Source organism: Podarcis gaigeae (assembly GCF_964106915.1).
Source record: "Podarcis gaigeae genome assembly, chromosome: 4".
Taxonomy (NCBI): domain Eukaryota; kingdom Metazoa; phylum Chordata; class Lepidosauria; order Squamata; family Lacertidae; genus Podarcis; species Podarcis gaigeae.
The window spans coordinates 10,506,039-10,528,469 of NC_139677.1; the positions used below are offsets into that span (position 1 = coordinate 10,506,039).

Sequence of the window (22,431 nt, forward strand, 5' to 3'; positions counted from 1 at the left end):
TAACCTCTAGGTGGGGATACAATACTCTGTGCTAAAATATTAAATTCTATTTGCCAGATGCCAGATACATTTGCTAAATGTATACAAGTTGCTTTCTGGGGTGGATGTGCATGACTGGGAAAATTCAAAGCATATTTTCATTGGGCTATATATATACAATGTGTGTGTGTGTGTGTGTGTGTGTGTGTGTGTGTGTGTGTGTCCCCTAAATTTAGTTAGGAATCATTACAAAAAATCTCAACTAGAAACTGTGACAGAGAGTTTACTTATTGCATTGTATTTGAAATAGGCCCGAGGGATTACTGTAATAGCCGTGCTACAATGACTATTTGTACGCTGGTACTGAAAATATGCTATGCTAGCATTAAACAATGATCCACTGGTATGGATGTTTAGAACACATTTAGTGCTGCTGTTAAAATTGCTTCCTAATTTTGGATGGTAGTAATGCCAATGGTTTTAACTGTGCTTGTAGTGAGCTGTGTGATTATGTGGTTCCTTCCTCACATCTTCCTGTGCAGCATGGATTCTGCTCAGTTCACATGTTGGCGGTGAGGCGGCAGCAGGAGGCTCCATTAGCGAAAGCATGCCTCGGGTTAAGAACGGACCTCCGGAACGAATTAAGTTCGTAACCCAAGGTACCACTGCACATGGAATATGTCTTAAAGTGAAGAGAACAGATTTCTGTGGCAGTTCCCTACAGATAAATTTAATGAATGTGCGTAACTTAGGGATGAAGCATGCTGCTATGAACTTGCCTGCTGCAGGTTCATTCATACATAAACGAACATCTGAAGAAGGCTATGCATACCTACAAGTGTGCAATACACTGATATACTTGGCCCCACTCACATATTCTTCGTGCAATATGCCGTTCACTTCCCCTTTTGCAGGTGGGTCAAAGCTTCCCCTCCCCCAATAAATCTCTCAAGCAATAAGATGTCTGAGAGACAGAATGTTATCAGGGGGAGCTTTTACCATAATTGTATCCGCATACTAGAAAAGGTTGACCGGTTGAATTTCTGCCTACCACACAGCTGTTAAAGCTACAAGAGCCCCACTGTCCCTCAGTGCCTACCCTAAACTTTGCAAGGGACTCAAGTTTCATAAGTTGTAAGCTATTTATGCTATGGTAAATGCTTTCATCAATTGATCTGAGACCGGCAATACTGTATTCTATGCAGGACCAGGCACAGTATCTTACATAGGTGGTGGTGCAAAAGGAGATTAAAAGACACCTACGATTTATAGCAAGCAAGGTTCAGATGCCCATGCTTGGATCAATTCAAGATTAAACTGTTATGAAGCATATTATAAAAGCATTTTTGTAGTTCTTATTTATACCTCATAACAGCATTGCTGTAATTATCAGCGAAGGCCAGATGAACATTCTCTTCCTTTATTTTAACAGAAAGGAATGGAGTCTTTGATGTGAAAGCCCATTTTAGTATTCATACTAGCAGCACAGCCCATGTAAAAGGATCCCTCTACTTTTCTGCCTTGGGTGCGGAAGCATTTAAGAGCCCCCTCTGCCCATGTTGCTGCTGTGATCGAAAATCACAGTAATAGCTGTGGGCTGTAATTCAGGTTTGTAGTATACAGACCACCTGCCCCAGCAACGTTGTACAGCATGGCTGTATTGGGCTTCATTCTAGAACTGATGTCAGTCTCGCTTTCTTAACCACAATACCCTGCTGCAACATGGATGATGTACTATAATGCTAGATTTAATTTTTATTTGCTGGCGTTTATTTATGTTTACAAACTGTGGAGGGGGGAAAATACCTCTTTTTTTGGCATGAAATTAAACCTCTGTTAGAAAGAATACAAACTCTGTTGCTACCTTTTGGTTTTCGGTGGACATGTCACCGTCAAGTCAGCTACGCTAAAATCATGGATTTTTCTTAGTTATCTTCTTTAGACAGTAGTCACTTCCATAGCAGAGGAGATGAAAAGAAAATGGCTTCAGAATGACCCACAAAGTCCATTCTCCAAATGTCTGGAAAAAGTCATTCCTGGGTCGTTTTGAGGCCATTTTCTGGTCTTCTGTCAGGTTTGTGTACTTTTTCTCTAGTACTTGTCAATCACAGCTCTGATGGCACTCATTGGAAGGAAGGGGCAGGTGCATATATCTGAAAGCAATTGCTTCAAATGGTGGCTGCTTTCTAACTTTTATGTTCCGCACAGGCTAGAAATTTCCTTTTAAAAAGAAAAAGAAACATGTTAGAGTGTGGGGCTCCTGGCAGCCATGCAGATGTGTGTAGACCAGCCAGCAACACTTTCTATGTATAAACCTTGGATTAGTGGAAATTATATCCAGTGAATTGATGGCTAGGGGTTATCTAATAGTATAATTTATGCAGTTTAACTGAAATTTAACATTTTAAATTTTACATTCCCATTTTAAACCCTTAGCTTACAAGTATCAGTTTCTGCTACCTTACAAGTATAAAAGACGTGTGTTGGATGGGTGGCCTTGTCTCCTGTCTTGATGGGACTCTTCATTGCTGATTTCCTGAAACTTGTTATTCAGAGCAAAGTACACATGCTGTAAAGTTATTTCCTGCCAAGTGTTAACCGAGCTAAGTTATTGCCTTGGCAAAGCTTGTTTTTATTGTGTTTCTAGGCAAGCAATTCATCCACCAGGAATATGAAGCCAAACCTCCCTTCCCAAATAAGGCTGAGGTGTTCTGGAATGCAGAGCTAAATATGTTATCTAGCTTTGGCATTCCAATTATGAGAAAACTTTGGGCAACTCTTGAGTGATAGGTCTGCATTTTGCAACTCGCCCATCGGGCTGTCAGTGAAACTTTACCGGTTCCAAAAAGACGAATGTGCAGTGAACTGCCCATTAGAGCAGCCTTTTAATTTTAGGGCTCCTGAAGGACTTTAAGATGACAATAATCGTCTTTCCTGCATTCCACCATGGATTGCCCAGTCCCCCTTGCTGCTGCTGAATTCACTGTATTCCTCTCCGCTTGGCAGGTTGCAGGAGCAATGATTTACACGGAGGAAGGAGGTGTACAGGGAAAAGTCTAGCATTCAAACTCCCTTTAGCAATAGCTGTAGTTTATTGTCTTCCAATACTCAAATTACAGCAATTTATTTTTTTTAATTGTGCAATTTCTTGACCAGATGGTACTCTCCTTGAAAAAAGTTGTGCTAGTGTCAGTAACTCCTGTCGGAGCTGGAATTGACTAGTGGACTCATCCTTTTGAGAGAGGAGGATAAACTTGAACCCTTCTCCTTGACACGCTTATTTTCTACATGCTTTATGGGGAAAGTATTCGAATATATAATCCCGTTCCCAGGTGACTTATATTTGTAGAACACAGGGAAAGCTCTACCGCTTGATCCTGCTTGCTATATAAACTGGCCTTTACTAAACTCAATTTTACTTACTTATTTAAACAATCCATATACTGTTTAACTACAGTGTCTCCAAGCGGATTGCAAGGATGCAATACAAAAAAATAAAAATCAGTTAAAACTATAAAATTAAACTTCAGTTAAAATACCTGCCGAAATAATAACAACAACAAAATTCTGTAGGTGCCATTAAATTCAGTAGGGAAGTGGAAGGGGACTTCTATAAAACTGGGACCACGGTACTGGACAGCCATGGGGGAACCATTAACAGGGACTGCCCCCAAAGACCTCCGTGATCAGGCAGCACTATAAGGGATTAGGTGACCCTCAAGGCATCTTCAGGGTCTTGTAAATGAATACAAGAAACTTCCTTGGAACCTGGCCTGGTAGGGTATGGGCTGCCTGTGCAAACTTTTGAGCACCAGAGGTACGTACTGGTGATCATCTGTCCCTATCAGCAGTCTAGCCACAGCTTTTTTCACCTGCTGTGATCAAGTCTTGAGGTTACCAGTGCATGGTTCCCTGTGGCCAGATTATCCCTGTCCAAGAACAGGTTTATTGGCTGCAGCTGGTAAAAAGCATTCCTAGCCTCTGAGGCCACCTTGAGCTTCCAGTGACAAAGATGGATCCAGGAGCACCCCCAAAACTCCCAACCTGTTCTTTCAGAGGGATCACAGCCCTATGTAGAACAAGTAACTGGTCAGTCTCCAGGACACGAGAACAACCAATTCACAGGGCCTCTGTCTTCCCAGGGTTCAGGCCTGGCTTCCCTGCCCCCATTTGGATCCCATCTTTTGTGATTTTCTCACTTAAAAACAAAAAAAGCAACTGATCCTTGAGCTTGTTTTATCGGGGAGACCAACTCACACCAAGTGTGCCCCAGGTGGCAGAGTCTGTTTGAAGGCTGCTAGTCTGCCTTTCCGGCCCTAGAGTGCCCATCTCATGAAGTGATGAACCACACTAGAGCTTTCTTATTTCTCTCCACCACCACCCCATGCCCTACCTACCGCCACATAACAGAATGATGGGAAGATAACAGTCCCACAAGAATTTATCACACGGTGCCTGAAATTGCATTGGCAGGTGGTTTAGATGAGCCTTGATGTTATGAAAGATTAAGAACAGCACAAACACATTTGCCATGGAAAAAAAGAACAGCACAGCAAACGTTTAGATCGTAACAGCTTTTAGATAGCATCAGTTAAATTTCTGTCCCTTTGTATATGTGGGGCAGCTGTGGGGTCAGGTAGCTTCAGCTAATGCAAAATGCTGCAGCTAGACTAGTGCTGGGAGCAAACTACTGTCAACACTTGACACCGGTGTTCAAAAGACCTGCATGGTTTCTCATCTGCTACTGTGCCAGGTTCAGGGTTTCTGTATTGGCGTCCAAAGCCCTGAACAACTTGGACCCAGGGTACCTCAATGAATGTCTTAACCTGTATGTCCTAGGCCAACCCCTTAGATAATCTGGGGGGAGTAGTATTAGTGGTCCCCTACGAACCAGAAGCTTGAGTCACGTCAGTGGGGAGTAATGTCTTCAGTGCTATGGGCCTCACTCTGTGGAACTCTCTCCCATTAGAAATCGGGCAGGCACCATACCTTCAACGTTTCAGGCTCTTTTATTTCAGGAGACCTTTGCACCACGGACGCAAGTTCTGTTTTGTTCTGTGATGTTTTAAGTTGTGTTTCTAAATGTTGCTTACAGTGTGTTTTTAATTTTTTGTAAGCTGCTTTGAAACCCGGACGGGGTGAAAAGCGGGATATATTTTTAAAAATAACGTGAGCAAAAACTGTACAGTGACCTCTAAAGCGGGTAAAGTTGTGTCTTCTTTTCTTTTCTTTTCAATATTTGTGTAGTCACCATCATCCTCACCACAGCCTGAGTTTAGCCACTGCAAAATGAAGGCTTCACCCTTGCGTCGCTCTGCTTCCTTGACCCTGATCAGATGCAATCATGTAGCCTCTGCAAAAGCCACAAGCCCTGTAAAGGCTACCAGTCCACCTGTCTCCCTCCAGCGCTGGCGGCCCACAATACCCCTATCATCTATTGGGCTCCATTCTTTTGTAAGTGTAGTCAATCTTCCATCTCTTCTCTGCGGCAGGCGCCCTCAACATTTAGGCTTAATGGCGGGACTCTTTGGCTCTGAATTCCCTTAGGGCTTTTTCCAGTAGACGAAGCATACTGTCTCAAATCCTCACCAGCAGACAAATAGCATTAGGAACGTCTACTTTCCGCCCCAAAGATTTTTCCCATCTTGCATCTGGTTTCTCTTATCTCATTGGTGCTTCGTTGGGTCTACTAATTCTTAGTTCTGTGCCAAATCTGCTCCTATCACATCTGATTGAAAGTCTCTCTGCTTTTTTCCAGGGCCCAGTGCTCTGCGTGCTTTGCAATACTCTCCAGCTCTTCCTGATCTAAATCTTTCATCAGAGATGCACAATATGGCTTAAATGTTGTATTGGCATCGCTGATTGTTTACATTTGCAGTAAATATATGTATATTCTGGTTAATTGTAAAAATCATCCAATATGATCTTGATCTTGGTTGATCTTGTTCCTTTCTTTTGTAAAAACAGGCGTTTGAATTATACCAATGAACAAATATTTTTCTGCAACTTAAACAAGCGGTGCTTATCTTGTTTTCAAATTTCCCTTGTCTTTTTAATACTGTATTAAACTGCATTGTGTGTTCAAATTCTAATCTTTTTTATTTCTAGTTTGGGAGAGGCCTAGCTACCAGGAAAAGAGTCTGAACACTGTCTCTGTGTGGTACTGACAACATGAATAGGTTTTTAAATTTCTATTTAGATGCTAACCTTTGGCTTAAAAAAGAGAGCTTATATAAGCATTGAAATTTTGTATAAATAAAGGTGATGGGTGCTTATTGCTGTTACTTCCGTATTAAAAAATTAATATGCAGACACTGATTTACATAAAACTAAAAATACCCTACTCTGGATAAATATGTTATGCTGTAACAGTTGGTTTGATGGAGGATGTAAAATACCTCATAACCAACTCAGTAGCAGACTTTTGGATAAGTTAAAAGAGCAGTGATCTGAACTGATTAAGATGTATTGTAAAGAGTAAACAGATATGGACCACATAGACTCTTCTTTTAAAATCATCAAAGAAGGCGGTTGTCAAGAGATATGCAATACTTTCAGAAATTGAATTAACCAGACCCAAATTCTCATAACAAGAAGTGGGATAAGGGAATGCATCAATCTTACTTTTTCTATACAACAGAAACTCCTCTTTGGAACCATGCATAGACTACTAAGTGCTAACCAGAAGACAAACTTCTAAAAAATCAATATGTCAGTGCTATCTTTCAGCTCAAAGATTAAGCAGGATATAGAAGAGCAATAGCACTCCACAGCATCTTGACCAAACGAGATGGAGGCAGGAGGGAGAAGGATGTTCATTCATTGTGGAAACTCTTTTCCTTTGGCTGCATGCTAGTACTCATCCATGTTGTTTGTTGGAAAGCTTGCTAATTCTGTAAGACACCGAATACTTTAGCACCAGGAACATTTAACAATGGACAGTGAATGGTCTTCTGTGATCAGTTGGAAGCACAATGATAACTGACAGAGCTGTTTCCCCCACAGTCCTGTCTTTGTTACATATAAAGAGGTCCGCAGGAACCTGGGAACTCTGTTCAAACAGGGTTTGCGTTCTTTGCATCTACATGACGCATGGTGTGAATGAATTGATTTATTTCAGTCACTGGCCAGAGTGCAGCAATGGTGTCACTCTGAAATGAAAAAGTGCAGCAGCTGATCACCACTACAAAAGTTTGTCTAGGTGCAATGTCAGTTTGAACACATCAACAACTTTCTTTGCATCTCTGTGCAAACTCATTGCCATGAGTGAACACTTGCTGGAGGGGACAACAGGAGAGTCACGGGGAAGGCGTGAAAATACAGTGGTTTGGAATATGTCGTTACAATTCTTAGGAATAACTGAGTGGGCAAATGCCATCAGTTTTAGAGAAAACGGCTGCTATAGAAGCACTTACTGTCTAGTTAGAAACTGCTGTTCTTGTCCACACCGACACTAACTTCTGGAAAAGCTGGTAGAGCTATACGTTTCATCTTCACACAACTTTCAGGCCTGCTTTGTGTTAACGTATTTGTATACCTTTTTCTGAAAGTGACATGAATGTGGGACCGAAAATCTGTGACAATGAAAATTTAAGATCTGAAGGAGACCTGGAACTAAGAAATGCTTTTGAATGTCCTCTAAGACTAAAACTGATAGGGTCTAGAAGAAACCTCTGCAAGTCCCCAATGTGATACTTCATCAAAGGCACAAAGGTTACAATGCCCTTGTGTAACTAATACAGTGTGGTACCTTGGGTTACATACGCTTCAGGTTACAGACTCCACTAACCCAAAAAATAGTACCTCGGGTTAAGAACTTTGCTTCAGGATGAGAACAGAAATCGTGCGGCGGCAGTGCAAGGCCCCATTAGCTAAAGTGGTGCTTCAGGTTAAGAACAGTTTCAGGTTAAGAACGGACTTCCAGAACGAATTAAGTTCTTAACCCGAGGTGCCACTGTACAGAATTTGAGTGCTAAGTACACGGCAAACTGCTTTGAGTCTTGAGGCACAGCTGACCCCAATATAATACTGACTTGTGGGGAAAACATCTTGAGACTATACTCCTGACAACATCCCCCTATTTTTCCACAATGGAAGTCGCTACAGTCTCAAAATTACAAGTTTGTTATAAGATTGGCAATTATAAGTGGCCATGGGTGAAAAGCCAGCCAGACCATGTTTCATATCCATGCTTTTTCCACTTAACATTCAAAGCAGGCGTGGACATATCAGTCACACAGATACCAATCAGTGAGTCATCTAAGATTTTCTGTGCATTTCCTGCACACTTTGTGCAACTTTGTAAGCCACTATTGCACCTCCCCTTTAGTTGTGTCTTCCTCCCCCACAAAAAGGGAGTTGCAAACCCCAAGGGTGGCGCTTGGGGGGGGAATTGTCATCGCGCCACTCCTTGGTGTGTGGAGTGCCTCAGGTTGCAATAATCTCCCCGATGCTTTTTAACATCTTTATGCGCCCCCTCGCCCAGCTTGTCCGGAGTTTTGGGCTGGGTTGCCATCAGTATGCCGATGACACCGAACTCTATCTGTTGATGGATGGCCATCCTGACTCGGCCCCAGACACACTGACCAGATGTCTGGAAGCTGTGGCTGGATGGTTACGTGGGAGCCGGTTGAAGTTAAATCCTTCGAAGACAGAGGTCCTCTGGCTGGGGCGGGACGATATGGGATTGAGGGGGCAACTCCCATCTCTTGCGCGGGAGCAATTAGTGCCAGCACCGTCCGTTAAGAGTTTGGGTGTAATCTTTGATACCTCCCTCTCTATGGAGGCGCAGATTGCAGCTATAACAAAGGCGGCATTTTTTCATCTCCGCCAAGCTAAGCAGTTGGCCCCTTATCTCTCTCGCCCTGACCTAGCCACTGTGATCCACGCGACGGTCACCTCCAGACTGGATTATTGTAACTCACTCTACGTGGGGCTGCCCTTGAGACTGATCCAGAAACTCCAGCGGGTGCAGAATGCCGCGGCGAGACTCCTTATGGGGGTCTTCGCTGCGAGATCACATTTATCCGGTACTATACCAGCTGCACTGGCTCCCGGTGGAGTACAGGATCAGGTTTAAGGTGCTGGTTTTAACCTTTAAAGCCCTATACGGCCTAGGACCCTCGTACCTATGGGACCGCCTCTCCTGGTATGCCCCACAGAGAAACCTACGGTCTGCAAATAAAAACATCCTGAAGGTCCCAGGCCACAGAGAGGTTAGGCTGGCCTCAACTAGAGCCAGAGCCTTCTCGGCTGCGGCTCCAATCTGGTGGAACGCTCTGTCACAAGAGACTAGGGCCCTGCGGGACCTGACATCTTTCCGCAGGGCCTGCAAGACAGAGTTGTTCCACCAGGCCTTTGGTCAGGGTGCCTGACTCCCTCCTCTGGCAACCTGCACAGAATTTTGCTTAACGGTTGCCATCAATTTGATTTTAATTAATTTTTATAATGAAATATTTTTAGAATGTTGGATTATTTTATTGTTGTTAGCCGCCCTGAGCCCGGCTTCGGCTGGGAAGAGCGGGACAAAAATAATAATAATAATAATAATAATAATAATAATAATTATTATTATTATTATTATTATTATTATATTTGTACCTCTTGGCAGAAAAAGGTGTCCCATCCTTTGATGTTTTTTATTCTCTCCTTAACACTTTCACAACTCTTACACAAAGCTTTCATCTCTACAGGGAGCTGCTGTTCCAATCTAGAAATGAATGTCTCTAGCTTGGACACTTGTGCCATTATACCTGCAAATGACACTGTCATAACATTACATTAGATTTGTAGTGTTCTTAACGTGTGCCATCGTCATGTTGTTGCAAAAGCTATGTACTAACCCAGAGTTTTTGGCACTGAAATGCTTCTTGCATCAATGAGAACACTTGGAATACCTTTTGGCAGAAACGTGAGACTTCTAAAAAATGGAGTTAATTTTAACCAGCTTCTGGAGCTGTTGCCACGAAGAACAATGTATTTTGGATGTCTGTTAGACCAATACTTCATGCATAGGTGGAATTAAATTACCGTGATACATTTGCTTCAGTTGACTTTCTAAATTACACAGCCATTCTTCATTTCTAATTCTTAAGCTGTCACACTGGCTATTTTGTTAAAATCGGATTATCATTATTCTATACCACCCTTCATCCAAAGATCACAGGGCAGCTTACAATATAAAAACTTCATTTTAGCTTTTGTTTTGCACGGGGGCGGGGGCTGCAGTATAATGATCAATAGCGTTTTGTAAACTGTGTGGCTGCAAAATGCCCAATAAATAGCCATGGACAATTTTATTATTTGTTTAGAAATATTTGCACCCCACTAATGCACCAAAGGGCTCACAAAAGTGGCTTACTAAAAATCTCACAGTAAAAATAACATTTTAAGTCTAGTATTGGGATCAGAAACAACATAGTTCCCTATAGTGCCAGGATTATTCAAGTACTGTTTCGTATCACCATCCTCTGTTTTTCCTGGTATTGTCCTGTGGCTGTTGCCTGATAACCAGCCCAGCAAAACGGAAGCTGTGTTTTTTTTAGGAAAGGACCATTTCAGTATGAAATTATGTATACAGACTCAAAACACAAGAGTTTACAGTGCAATCTTATGCCTTAGCTGTAGACCTCATTGTGTTCAGTGGGACTTGCATCTGTCAGGTGTGTATGAAAAGGAGAGGGCATACTTTTGTCTAGTGTGAAAATGTATATATTAGCCCAAATTTCAAGTGTGTGTATGTGTTAAAGTACATTTTTTGTAGGTACAGTAGTGGCCAAAGTACCACCTTCACCCTCCATTCCTTTGAGACAGATCTCTTCTCTCTCCAGTGCCAAAGTTCTCAAGTGAGAGGTGCCAGAGGTCAAGCCTGGACAGAACCAAAACCAACCCTAGAAGTTGGTTCAGTCTTGAGGAAGAGTGTGCTTTTCTTTATTTAGAAGCCCATGTCTTTTATACTTCACATGCATTGTTCAAACCGGGTTCATAGGTTGAGCCCTGGCTCAGGTTAAGTTCTTCCCAAATGGGTAGAGCAAGAGTTTCAGCTCCTACTAATGACTTGCATGCATGTTGTATTCTCTCGCAGGCGCCCAGCATAGATGAAAAAGTAGATCTTCACTTCATCGCATTAGTAAACATTGATGGCAATCTCTACGAGTTGGGTAAGAGCAATCCCTCTCTTTCAAAACGGATCATATTATCATCTACTTAATGCTTAATTTTTGATATTTTTACCTCGGGTGTATAGCCTGCCTGCCAAGAATGGATAGTGATTATAAGATCGTCCAGTAAAGAATTCTCGGTCAAGTAATTATGTTCTGCCTTTCGAGAACCACAGTTAAGAGGAATTGAAGAATATTGGAACAGCTACTTTTGAAAGGGGAAACCTGATGAGCGGGACTCCGTTTTAGTTCATAACTTGTTTCTGATTTTTTAATGTATGAGTTGGTAATGGGTTTTCCCCTACCTTGAATGTGCCATGGATTTAGAGTGACCTTTTGAAGATGTGTGTTGTCTTCCATGAGCCTGTATAAAGTGAACTCATAGGAAACTTGCAACTGCAAACCATGCATGTGAAAAAGGCTGTGGATTCAGTCCCCAAGAATATCTGATCAAACAATCTCTAGTAACAGGGTTAAGAGAGGCAGTTGCCTAAGACCTCAGAACTTCTAATACTCATTAGTACTGTGTCATTAGTATAACTTCTTTGATTTGAATCCATAGCACCAAAACTGTACACCCAAAGTTTCATAAGATCTCCTCTTATTGTACTGTCCTTTTGTGCCTTGTTTAGTCTGTTCAGATTGTTTGCTTTTTGAATCATGGAAGACCACCTAAACACTTACGCTTTGCCACAGAAAATATGCTCTTTATATTTATAGATAACAATTTACCAGAATAGACTAGGGAACAGAATAAAAAAAAAAACTTAGCTTGCAAACTGTGTGTGGTCAGCTCTAGGTCTGTGGAATGCAACCAAGAATGTGCATTGTGGAACTGCCTCTTGGAGCGCTGCGTATATAGAAGTCAACCATTGCAGTAAACACATCGAAAAGGTCTAAAGCACATACCTCATATGAAAATAATTTAGGGATTTGTCCATGATGGAATAAAAATAGCTACCAAACTAAATGAATTTACACAAGAAACTGAAAACTGGGAGTGGAAGAAGAAGTCTTTCCCGGCATATTTATTGGAAGCTGAGAAGTTGGCTTCATGAATTTGGCTGTCTATGTTGGATAGCTTTAAAAAGTAATTGCCATGGAGGATTGGCCTGTTACTATTAATCAGGTAGTTAAATTGTGCCTCCATACTTAATGGCAGTGAATGTCTGAATGTCTAAAACCAAGCATAGAAGGGCTTTTGCCTTTGTGTCCTGTTTGAACTTGGAGGCGTGTGTCTGGGTTCCAGTGGTGGCAATGGGAAGCTAGTCTACAGGGGATCTTGATTCACTTTATAGTAAGTTAGCATGAAAAACCCAGTAGCTTTCCATTTGCTGTGATCTGTGTACATGTTTATAAAGGAAGAACTAGAACAATGCCCAACTCTCAAGACCAACTCTGTCAGTGGAATCGGTATATGCTGTTAATTCACATTTTTGTTCCAACAAGCTTTTGCAGCTGGATGAATAGGTCTCTGCCATAGTTCATAGAATCATGGAATTGTAGAGCTGGAAGAGACCCTAAAGATCATCTAGTCCAAAACCCCAGCAATGCAGGAATTTGTAGCTATCCCAGATGTCCATTTTCTGTTGTTTCTAAACTTCCTGTTTTGTTTAGGGGGTTTTATTGTAGGGACGCGGGTGGCGCTGTGGGTAAAACCTCAGTGCCTAGGACTTGCCAATCGTATGGTCGGCGGTTCGAATCCCCGCGGCGGGGTGAGCTCCCGTCGTCCGGTCCCAGCTCCTGCCCATCTAGCAGTTTGAAAGCACTCTTAAGTGCAAGTAGATAAATAGGGACCGCTTTATAGCGGGGAGGTAAATGGCGTTTCTGTGCGCTGTGCTGGTGCTGGCTCGCCAGAGCAGCTTCGTCACGCTGGCCACGGGACCCGGAAGTGTCTTCGGACAGCGCTGGCTCCTGGCCTCTTAAGCGAGATGAGCACGCAACCCCAGAGTCGGTCACGACTGGCCTGTACGGGCAGGGGTACCTTTACCTTTACCTTTATTGTACAGTTTTGTAACTTTTTTTAGCCGGGCTTATTGTACGTCATACCTTGCCTTGGGACATATGTTGTGGAAGGTGATTAAATAATGATGATGATGATTTTAAATCTTGGCTACTTGTACAATTTAACTATAGTACTTCATTTTTCCTAGCCCTGTTATTTCATTGTACGTATAGTGGGGAAAATATCAAAGGATTAAATGACCTTAAAACTTATTTTATGGGATCACATGAGGTGTAGTATTTGCCCTACGAGGAAGATTGCCATGTCAAATTTACTACTTAATGCTTTCTACATAAATTCTTAAGAATTTTCTTTCCGTGTTTTCCAACAGATGGACGGAAGCCTTTCCCAATAAACCATGGGCAATCTAGTGACGACACTTTTTTAGAGGTAGGAATATTGTTTCATATCAGCAGACTTTGACACTTCTTATAGCAGAGCTGTTGTGGGTGGTATGAAGTATTTCCTATGTTATTTTGTGAAACTGTTGTTGTAGAATATAGTGCAAATTTAGATGAGCTTCAAATTGCCAGTACTGCTAGAAGCTGGGCATGCTGAATATTGTTTTCTGCTTGGTATTATCTTTATGATCAGTCTTCTGATCAGTCAAAATTCCTGGTAAACAAATGCAGAACTGTTCTCACCACTCCTAATGTTAGTTAGGCAGTGATTGATCAATTTCAGTTGTGTTTGTTTTGCAAAATAGATGACGCATCCTTATCCTTTCTTTCCTCTTACTAGGATGCAGTAGAAGTATGCAAGAAATTCATGGAACGTGATCCAGATGAATTAAGGTTCAATGCAATTGCTCTAGCAGCTGCCTAAATTATTCTGGCACAAAGACAGAAACTGCCTAATGTATTGTAACAGAATAATGTTTTTGCCATAAATCAGTGATCGAGTTTTTGATACCTTGCAAATAACATGTTGATGTGGATTAAACTTCAAATTTGTCCTTTATTTCATGTAGCCTGTTTCTTTTAAAGTATTTTGAATGATTGCATGAATGCATTCCAGGAGAGCAGCTGTGTTAGTAGCACAACATAATGAAAAGTCCCACGGACCCAGTTCACAGGTTTTGTGTTTTTTTTACTGAGCGCAAGCAATCCTGATTATCCTCATACATAGCACAGCAAAATTCATCTGATGCTGTCTAACTTGGCTACCTTGGATGTGGCCCATAGCAGTTTCTCTGATTGCAGCAGCCAGAGAAAGCTTCACCCACTATAAAGGAAATTGCTGCAGGCACAATGCAGTTCCCAACATGAATGTGCAACAAAAGAAAGGTCAAGACAACTCCTGTTTGCAGAGCAACTGATCTGGTCTTACGGGTTATTGCATGGACTTTTGGTAAGCAGTTGCCAACTTCATGAGATGTTGTTAAGGGAGCAGTCCTGTACACAAGAAGCTCATATATGTTAATCCAGTGTAAAGTTACACCAGATCCAAACCCCATTCAGGAGCAAGGCTACTTGCTCTCAGCTGAGCTGGCCCAAATCTGTCAAGAGGGGAAAACAAGCATTTGAAAGTGTCTGACTTCCCCCACACTTTCTGCATTCTGGGGTTGCTCTTAACCACAGTAGGCCTTAGAACTGACTCCGTGTAAACAGACCGTATTAATAACATATGCCATACACCTCTGAAATGAGCACAGGTTTTTATGGCAAATGACTCTAATAACATGAGCTAGAGCAGGCTTCCTTAACCTCGGCCCCCCAGATGTTTTGAGACTACAATTCCCACCACCCTTGACCACTGGGATCATGGGAGTTGTAGGCCAAAAACATCTGGAGGGCTGAGCTTGAGGAAGCCTGGGCTAGAGCTATCCCTGCCAATGAGGAATATTAATCTCTGACCAATTCATTAATATTACTACTCTTTGTATACCTCTTCTCCCCCCCCCCCCATTGACTTTTCATCTTAATCCTTGTACATCAAGATTAATAAGAGGATACAGCCTTTCTGAAGTTTTTTATCTGCTATGATGACACTGTATTAAATAGCCAGCTACTGGACTGAAAAAGAAGAAGAACATCATTATTGTCTTGTGTCTTAATAAAGTCACTGACTTTCTTTTATATGCTTGTGATTAGCTCTTACTTGCTTTTGTAACATTTGTTACAGAAGTCAAGCTACTCGGTTCATAATTCCCCTGAGTTTTCCACTGAAGATAAGGAACCACGTTCTTAAGAGATGGCTGCAAGCCTTGGGGGGGGGGGGGAATCATTCACAGCCATGCTAACCAATAGTTCCCATATTCTTTTCCAACTAAGATTCAGGATCATTGAAGATGTCATCAGCCCCCTGGTTTTGAATTCATTCAGATGGTCCAACTATTCAACAGACTTCATCACCAGCCTGACCTGTGGCCTTGCCCATCCTTACTCTTGTCAGTGTTGCTAAATGTCTCATTAAAAGGGTTTTATTTTCCTTGCAAAGACTTGAAGCAAAGCAGGCACTGAGCGGTTAATTGAGCTATGGACTGTGTATATGTCTGTGAGCATGTGTGTGCTTCTAGCACGCTTGTGAAAACCTCTAATGGTTAGCCTCATTTTTCTGTTTGTTTGAGCTAGCACTTCTGAGCTTTGGGTTCAGAATGACTTGAATGCCGACAAGGAAAAATGAGAATAAACTTTTTGAAGGTTCCCCTGAAGAATACTGTAATTGGAAACACCTGTCTGTTTCTAACATCTGCTTATTTGTGCTAGCTAGCTGTATTTGTGCCTGTAATGTAAGTTCTCTATGAGCCCTGTTCTAGGAGTGACGAGTGCCTGCAAAAATCCTGTATGAAAGTATTGGGTAGAAAAGAGACAGACAGACAGACAGACATAGAGAGAAGCAGCTATTGTGAGATCTGCTCTGGTGTTTCATTTTTAAATTCAGGAAAACAGCTTTGGCTTTTAGAGCTGCGGTGCTTACAATTTACTTGTGCCCTAAAACAAGTAGAAATGGCAAGATAAAGAACTATACTTTCACTTCCACGTCAGCAGTAAGCCCATTCCAAAGTCGTATTGTGCTTGTTTACAACTTAACATTCCTCCACCACTGTTCCTTTTTATTCAGCCTCAATCCACTTCCTGTATAAGGTACCCCTTTCTTGAACTCCAGGAGCCTGTAACATATTTTTTAAAAGTTCTCTAAACACTGCAATGAGTATGTCACTCTGTCACTGGGAAGAGGTTATGGGTATCTTGCCATGGAGCAATTGAAATCCCGTATTGTGTATGTTGTTGTTAACAGTAAAACACGGAGCAAGGATAATGCAGGATAATGACCGCAGTCACGAAATTAAAAGATTCCTGCTTCTTGGGAGAAAAGCAATGACAAACCTAGACAGCATCTTAAAAAGCAGAGACATCACCTTGCCGGCAAAGGTCCGTATAGTGAAAGCTATGGTTTTCCCAGTAGTGATGTATGGAAGTGAGAGCTGCACCATAAAGAAGGCTGATCGCCGAAGAATCGATGCTTTTGAATTATGGTGCTGGAGGAGACTCTTGAGAGTCCCATGGACTGCAAGAAGATCAAATCTATCCATTCTAAAGGAAATCAGCCCTGAGTGCTCACTAGAAGGACAGATCCTGAAGCTGTGGCTCCAATACTTTGGCCACCTCATGAGAAGAAAAGACTTCTGGAAAGATGGAGGACACAAGGAGAAGGGGACGACAGAGGACGAGATGGTTGGACAGTGTTCTCGAAGCTACCAGCATGAGTTTGACCAAACTGCGAGAGGCAGTGGAAGACAGAAGTGCCTGGCGTGCTCTGGTCCATGGGGTCACGAAGAGTCAGACACAACTAAACAACAACAACAACAACAAAGGATAATACGTTCTAAGGTTTTAAGGTAGTGTGGCTGAAATGTACTAACTTGAGAACATGCACATGCCTTGTGAAATAAGCCATTGCTGCACATAGAACAAATGATGGAAACCAAAGGATGTTTGAGAAAACTGTTCCTGTACTGTGCAACAGGTAAAGAGGAGGAGGGCCTTCCTAGAAGCAAACAGGTTAATCAAGTCCATCTTATGATGCCTGCCTTCCATAGGTTAATACAGGTTGCTGCTGCTTGGCCTGGCCTTCCCTTCAACTATTGCTACCTCTTCTAGGTTATGTCACCTGTATCTCAAGCCTACCCTCATCATTTTTTTATGGGCTCTGGGAACAGCATCACAGTGAGAAGTAGGAGGAAAGTAACAAGAAGAATTAAAGCCGTCATAGTGGTTGTGTCTCAAAGGCAGGGAGCGAGGCTTGTTACCAAGCCATTGTGGAATACAGCTCGTGGCTGTACTACCGGTCTGAGCTTCTAGATTACCCCCCAACTTTAAATATGTAGAGGATTGCACTGTTGTTGTTTTTAAAAAAGCAAACTCTCAGAAGTTGGGCTGTTAACTAATATTTGTATCTAAGGGGAAAGGAACTATTAGAGGTGACAGAGTACAGTGGTGCCCCACAAGACGAATGCCTCGCAAGACGGAAAACCTGCTAGACGAAAGGGTTTTCCGTTTTGGAGGCGCTTCGCAAAACGAACTTCCCTATGGGCTTGCTTCGCAAGACGAAAATGTCTTGTGAGTTCCTGCGGGTTTTTTCCCCTTTCCCCCCCTTTTTCTAAGCCGCTAAGCTGCTTATCAGCTGATCCGCTGATAAGCCGCTTAACAGCTGATCGCTAAAAGCCGCTAAACCGCTAATAGCACTAATCCGCTAAGATGTCAATGGGCTTGCTTCGCAAGACAAAAAAACCGCTTATACAAAGAGCCTCACGGAATGGATTAATTTCGTCTTGCGAGGCACCACTGTAGTAACTTCTTTTTTTTGCACAAAAACAAACCCAACAGAGGAATTTACGAGGGCTCAATTTCAAAATACAAAAAACCTTCCCTTTTATAAATGCTTCTGTGTCCTGGTCCTCTTGCTACTGGAGAATTCTGTATGGAAAAACAACTGCAGGATGCTTTGGCTAAGATGTGCTATCAAGTTGGAAGAGTAGATAGCTGAGATTGTCAGTCTCCCATTATATTCTCTCCCCCTTGCCCTGCCCCTGTAACCTCCAGCTGACCTAGTGACTAGAGGAAAATGAAAGTTTGAATGTCCCTTCCAAATGAGCATATATGGCATTCAGAACGATTTTGGAATGGAGGCATTTGGGGTTTTTTGTTTTGTTTTTTAAATAGTAACTAATAAAATGAATTGTTTCAATTTGCTACAAAACAAATGACCCCTGTGATAAACAGCACTTGCTGGTGATTAAGTAAATTCTCCAAAAGGAGAACTTACTGGATCACAGCCGTCTTTCCACAACACATTTGCTCTATGGAAGGCCAGTTAAAATAATTCTTGTAATACCCGAGTTCAGACAAAACAGGGATGTCCCTTCAACATACTTTGCTAAACATGAGCTGTAAAAGAATGAAAATTTATGGTAACTGCAACTACCTTGTACTATCTGATAACAATTGAGATAGAATGTTGGAGTGTCTAAAATGACATTTTACATCAGTATGAAGTATCTAGGCATTTAGACTTTTATGTTGCAATTGCATCCAGGAGGAATTCAATTAAAAAAAAATGGGGAGATCATATTTTATTTGTTCTTACTGGGTTCAGGTAGTGGGGACTGAAGCTTTACAATTGATTTTTCTAGGTATTTTCAAAAGTGGATATGCATCGCCTTGGAATATCAGTGGAATTAATTTATTCCTGTTTATGCATTGTTTACCTCTAAGCATATGTGAAAGATACATATGGTTGGAGAAATATAGAGGACATATACATTGACTCAGTAACAATTGAAACATTGGAGTCTACAGCTTTGAATGGGCTGAGCACCTGGGGGTCATCACAAGATGCTGTGAATCTCTCCTCTGACATCGGCCCTTGTTGGACTTTCCAAGGCAACAAAAGCTATGATTGATACAGACACAGCAAACAGAATGCCTTCCATTCCCCGACGTGACTGCCACAAAGGCCTGCATTCTTACATGCAGGGACAAAAACTTCAATCCCTTGGTTTATATTGGTGTTGGAATAAAAGTAAGCCCTGCCCTTGTCTCACGGAAGTATGATAAGGATGATGATATACTGTGTTCAGTTCCAATAAGGAAGCTGCGTTTATGGGAGCAGTACTGGTCCAAAGTTTACAACAACACAATTATAGCTTCCCTGCCCACTACCATCCCTAAACTTCCAGAAACTAACTTCTAGAACTATTACTATTCTTTATTGAATTTGTATATCACCTTTCATCCAAAGAGCACCGGGTTTTTCACAATGGCAACATACCAAATGAAAACACAAAATCACACAATAGCATGTGCAAAACGAACCAATAACCCCTCTCACCACAGACACATTTAAAAGGCAATGGAATGTTAATCAGCCAAACGTCTAGCTGATGAGGAACATCTTTGCCTGGCATCTAAAATATATATAATGAAGGTGCCAAGTGAACCTCTCTGGAGAACACATTCCACAGATGGGGAGCCACTGCAAAAAGAAAAAAGAAAAAAAAGGACTATTCTCATGTTGCCACCCTTCGGACCTCTCATGGAAGGAGACGCACAAAGAAGGGCCTCAGAATATGATCTTAGGGTCTGTGAAGGTTTATAAGGGCAGAGGCAGTCCTTGACATATTGTGGTCCTGAGCTGTTTTAAGGCTTTATAGTCAAAACCAGCACTTGGAATTGTGCCTGGCAGCTAATTTTAAAAAAAGTTTTGGAAAATATATTGAATTTGCCATAAGCTCACCATTGCCATCTAGTGTCACATTTATGTAAAAAAAAGAAGAAGTAAAAGGTAAAGGACCCCAGTCAAAGGTGACTATAGGGTTGCGGTGCTCATCTCGCATTCAGGCCGAGGGAGCCGGCGTTTGTCCACAGACAGCTTTCCGGGTATGTGGAGAGCAGGACTTTACCGCTTCTGGCGCAATGGAACACCATGACGAAAACCAGATCGCATGAAAATGCCATTTACGTTCCCACTGCAGCAGTACCTATTTATCTACTCACACTGGTGTGCTTTCAAACTGCTAGGTTGGCAGGAGCAAGGAAAGAGCAATGGGAGCTCACTCCGTCATGGGGATTTGAGCCGCTAACCTTTGGATCAGCAAGCTCAAGAGGCTCAGTGGTTTAGACCACAGTGCCACCCGCATCCCTGTCACAATTGTATGATGCACTTAAAACACACTTAAAATGTATTTGCAGCTGTATGGCTCAAGCTGTCTTGTCCCAGTGAGGAACCTGACCTCTGAAAGGTCTTCAGAGGCAGCCATGCTTCCTTCTGCCAGCCAGGATGGTTTGCATGAGGAAGATCTGCTTATCTTTGGGTTGAGGGTCATCCTGCAGCCAACCGTGACCACCCCAAGGCCAACAGTGCTTCCCATGGTCTTTTCAAATGGACCAAGCACCTGATTGCTGCGGGCTTGCTGGATTAGGTCTAGGCCACTGATGCAGCAGCAATTTCCCCACAATTAAAAAGGGACGCGGGAGGTGTTGTGGGTTAAACCACAGAGCCTAGGACCAGTGGCGTAGCATGGGGGGTGCAGGGGGGGCCGGCTGCACCGGGTGCAACATCTGGGGGTTAGGGGGCGCAAATCCACGGGTTAGGGGGCGCAAATTACTTGCCTTGCCCCGGGTGCTGACAACCCACGCTACGCCACTGCCTAGGACTTGCCGATCAGAAGGTCGGTGGTTCGAATCCCCGTGACGGGGTGAGCTCCCGTTGCTTGGTCCCTGCTCCTGCCAACCTAGCAGTTCGAAAGCACGTCAAAGTGCAAGTAGATAAATAGGTACCGCTCCAGCGGGAAGGTAAACGGCATTTCTGTGCGCTGCTCTGGTTCGCCAGAAGTGGCCTAGTCATGCTGGACACATGACCCGGAAGCTGTACGCCGGCTCCCTCGGCCAGTAAAGCGAGATGAGCGCCGCAACCTCAGAGTTCGCCACGACTGGGCCTAACGGTCAGGGGTCCCTTTACCTTTACCTTTAAAAGTTTCCCAAACCCTATGCAGGCGCCGTGCCGCTTTTTGGCAGGGAGGGGGCGCCGCCGCCCAACGCGCCGCGCTTCCCTTCCTTAAGGAGAGAGCGAGGAGGTCCTCGGAGCGCGGCTGCCGTTGCCTTACCTGCCGCCAGGTGGGAGTCGCGCCTCCGTCCCCCGGGGAAGTTGGCCAAAGTTTGCCCGCGGCTGCTGGCTCGAGCGCCGGCCGGAGGTAGGTGGTGGAGGAGAAGAAGGAGGAGGAGTGGGGCGGGCGCGCTTTTGCTAGCGGGACGCCGCGGAGAGAGCGAGCGGGGAAAGGGGCTGCTGTGGCGGCGGCGGCGGCGGCGAAAGTGCGCCTGAGGGGTCCCCGGTGCGTCTGTGGAGAGGGAAAGGGCGCGTCGCGGCGGCGAGGGGGCTGAGGCGCGAGAGCGGCGGCGGCCGAGCCCCTCGCTTCTCTCTGAGGTAACGGTGAGGAGGTGGAGGGGGTGACGACACCCCTCCCCAAACTTTGCCCCCCTTTTTTTCTTCCTGTGGGGGGGGGGAGGCTGTGAGGGCGGCGACTTGGCGACGCCTCCTGAGCGGCGTCCGTCCCCCCGTTTCCCTCGGCGGCGGGGCTCTTCTGACAAGCCTTCTCCCCCTGCTGCTTCTTCTTCTTCCTCAGCTCGGGAGTCCCGCCGCGCCTTCCTCTCTCTTGCCGGCCATGGAGAGCAGAGAGGATGCCGAGGGCGCCGGCAGCGGCGGCGGCGGTGAGGGCGCCTTTGCCGAAGCTCGCCGCTGGGTGGAGGTAAGAGAGGCGCGCGCGCGGGGTCCCAGAGGCGCGCGCGCGGGGTCCCTGCTGCGCCCCGCAGGTAGAAAAGCGGGGCAATGGGAAGGACATGGGGGGGCTTGTTTTTTGTCGTGAGCATTGATAGGTATTGCCATTTAAAAGCAAAATGAAGGCTGCTTTCCCCCAGTGGCGTAGCGTGGGTTGTCAGCACCCGGGGCAAGTCAAGTAATTTGCGCCCCCTAACCCGTGGATTTGCGCCCCCTAACCCTAACCCCCAGATGTTGCGCCCGGTACGGCCGGGCCCCCCTGCACCCCCCACGCTACGCCACTGCTTCCTCCTCTCTTTCTCCCCGTCCTCCTCCTTGCCCTGGCACTGCCCACACTTCTTCACCAGACAGGCGGTATTTTCAAATGGGGAGGTGGGTGGAAAAGAGAACGGGACGGGGAAATGGCCTGTAGCAAAATACAGAGTAAATCACCCTCCAGATTTACCTTTTGGGTCAATAAAACAAAAGTTATTGGTTCAACTTTAAAAAAATAATAAGTTTTTTTGGGGTGTG

At 43.9% G+C, this 22,431-nt stretch overlaps 3 protein-coding genes across 41 annotated transcripts in view; 2 read left to right on the forward strand and 1 right to left on the reverse strand.

Annotated features, from left to right (window-relative positions):
• Positions 1 to 14,103, forward strand: part of UCHL3 (ubiquitin C-terminal hydrolase L3) — a 30,269-nt gene extending 16,166 nt beyond the window's left edge. For 2 of the 4 annotated variants that reach the window (XM_083737885.1, XM_083737886.1), the window contains 4 exons: positions 5,227 to 5,433; positions 11,063 to 11,138; positions 13,475 to 13,533; positions 13,885 to 14,103. In XM_083737885.1, the coding sequence (XP_083594011.1) occupies positions 5,227 to 5,433; positions 11,063 to 11,138; positions 13,475 to 13,533; positions 13,885 to 13,968 (426 nt within the window). In that variant the 3' untranslated portion in view covers positions 13,969 to 14,103. The remainder of the gene's footprint in view (positions 1 to 5,226; positions 5,434 to 11,062; positions 11,139 to 13,474; positions 13,534 to 13,884) is intronic. The other 2 variants (XM_083737888.1, XM_083737887.1) reach the window with 1 other exon arrangement.
• The window catches only part of LOC310844094 (mediator of RNA polymerase II transcription subunit 22-like), a 304,807-nt gene that overhangs the window by 19,970 nt on the left and 262,406 nt on the right, over positions 1 to 22,431 (reverse strand). Inside the window, exon 1 of one of the 2 annotated variants that reach the window (XM_083737897.1) lies at positions 21,251 to 21,341. The exons of the other annotated variant lie outside the window; for it this stretch is intronic. The gene's annotated coding sequence lies outside the window, so the exon portion shown is untranslated. Of the gene's footprint in view, positions 1 to 21,250; positions 21,342 to 22,431 lie in introns of those variants that run through there. 2 annotated transcript variants of the gene reach the window in all.
• Positions 21,253 to 22,431, forward strand: part of LMO7 (LIM domain 7) — a 148,623-nt gene continuing 147,444 nt past the window's right edge. For 25 of the 35 annotated variants that reach the window (XM_083737716.1, XM_083737749.1, XM_083737738.1 and 22 more), the window contains exons 1-2: positions 21,335 to 21,567; positions 21,767 to 21,889. In XM_083737716.1, coding sequence (XP_083593842.1) covers positions 21,806 to 21,889 — 84 coding nt within the window. In that variant the 5' untranslated portion in view covers positions 21,335 to 21,567; positions 21,767 to 21,805. Of the gene's footprint in view, positions 21,568 to 21,766; positions 21,890 to 22,431 lie in introns of all 35 variants that reach the window. The other 10 variants (XM_083737727.1, XM_083737729.1, XM_083737733.1 and 7 more) reach the window with 3 other exon arrangements.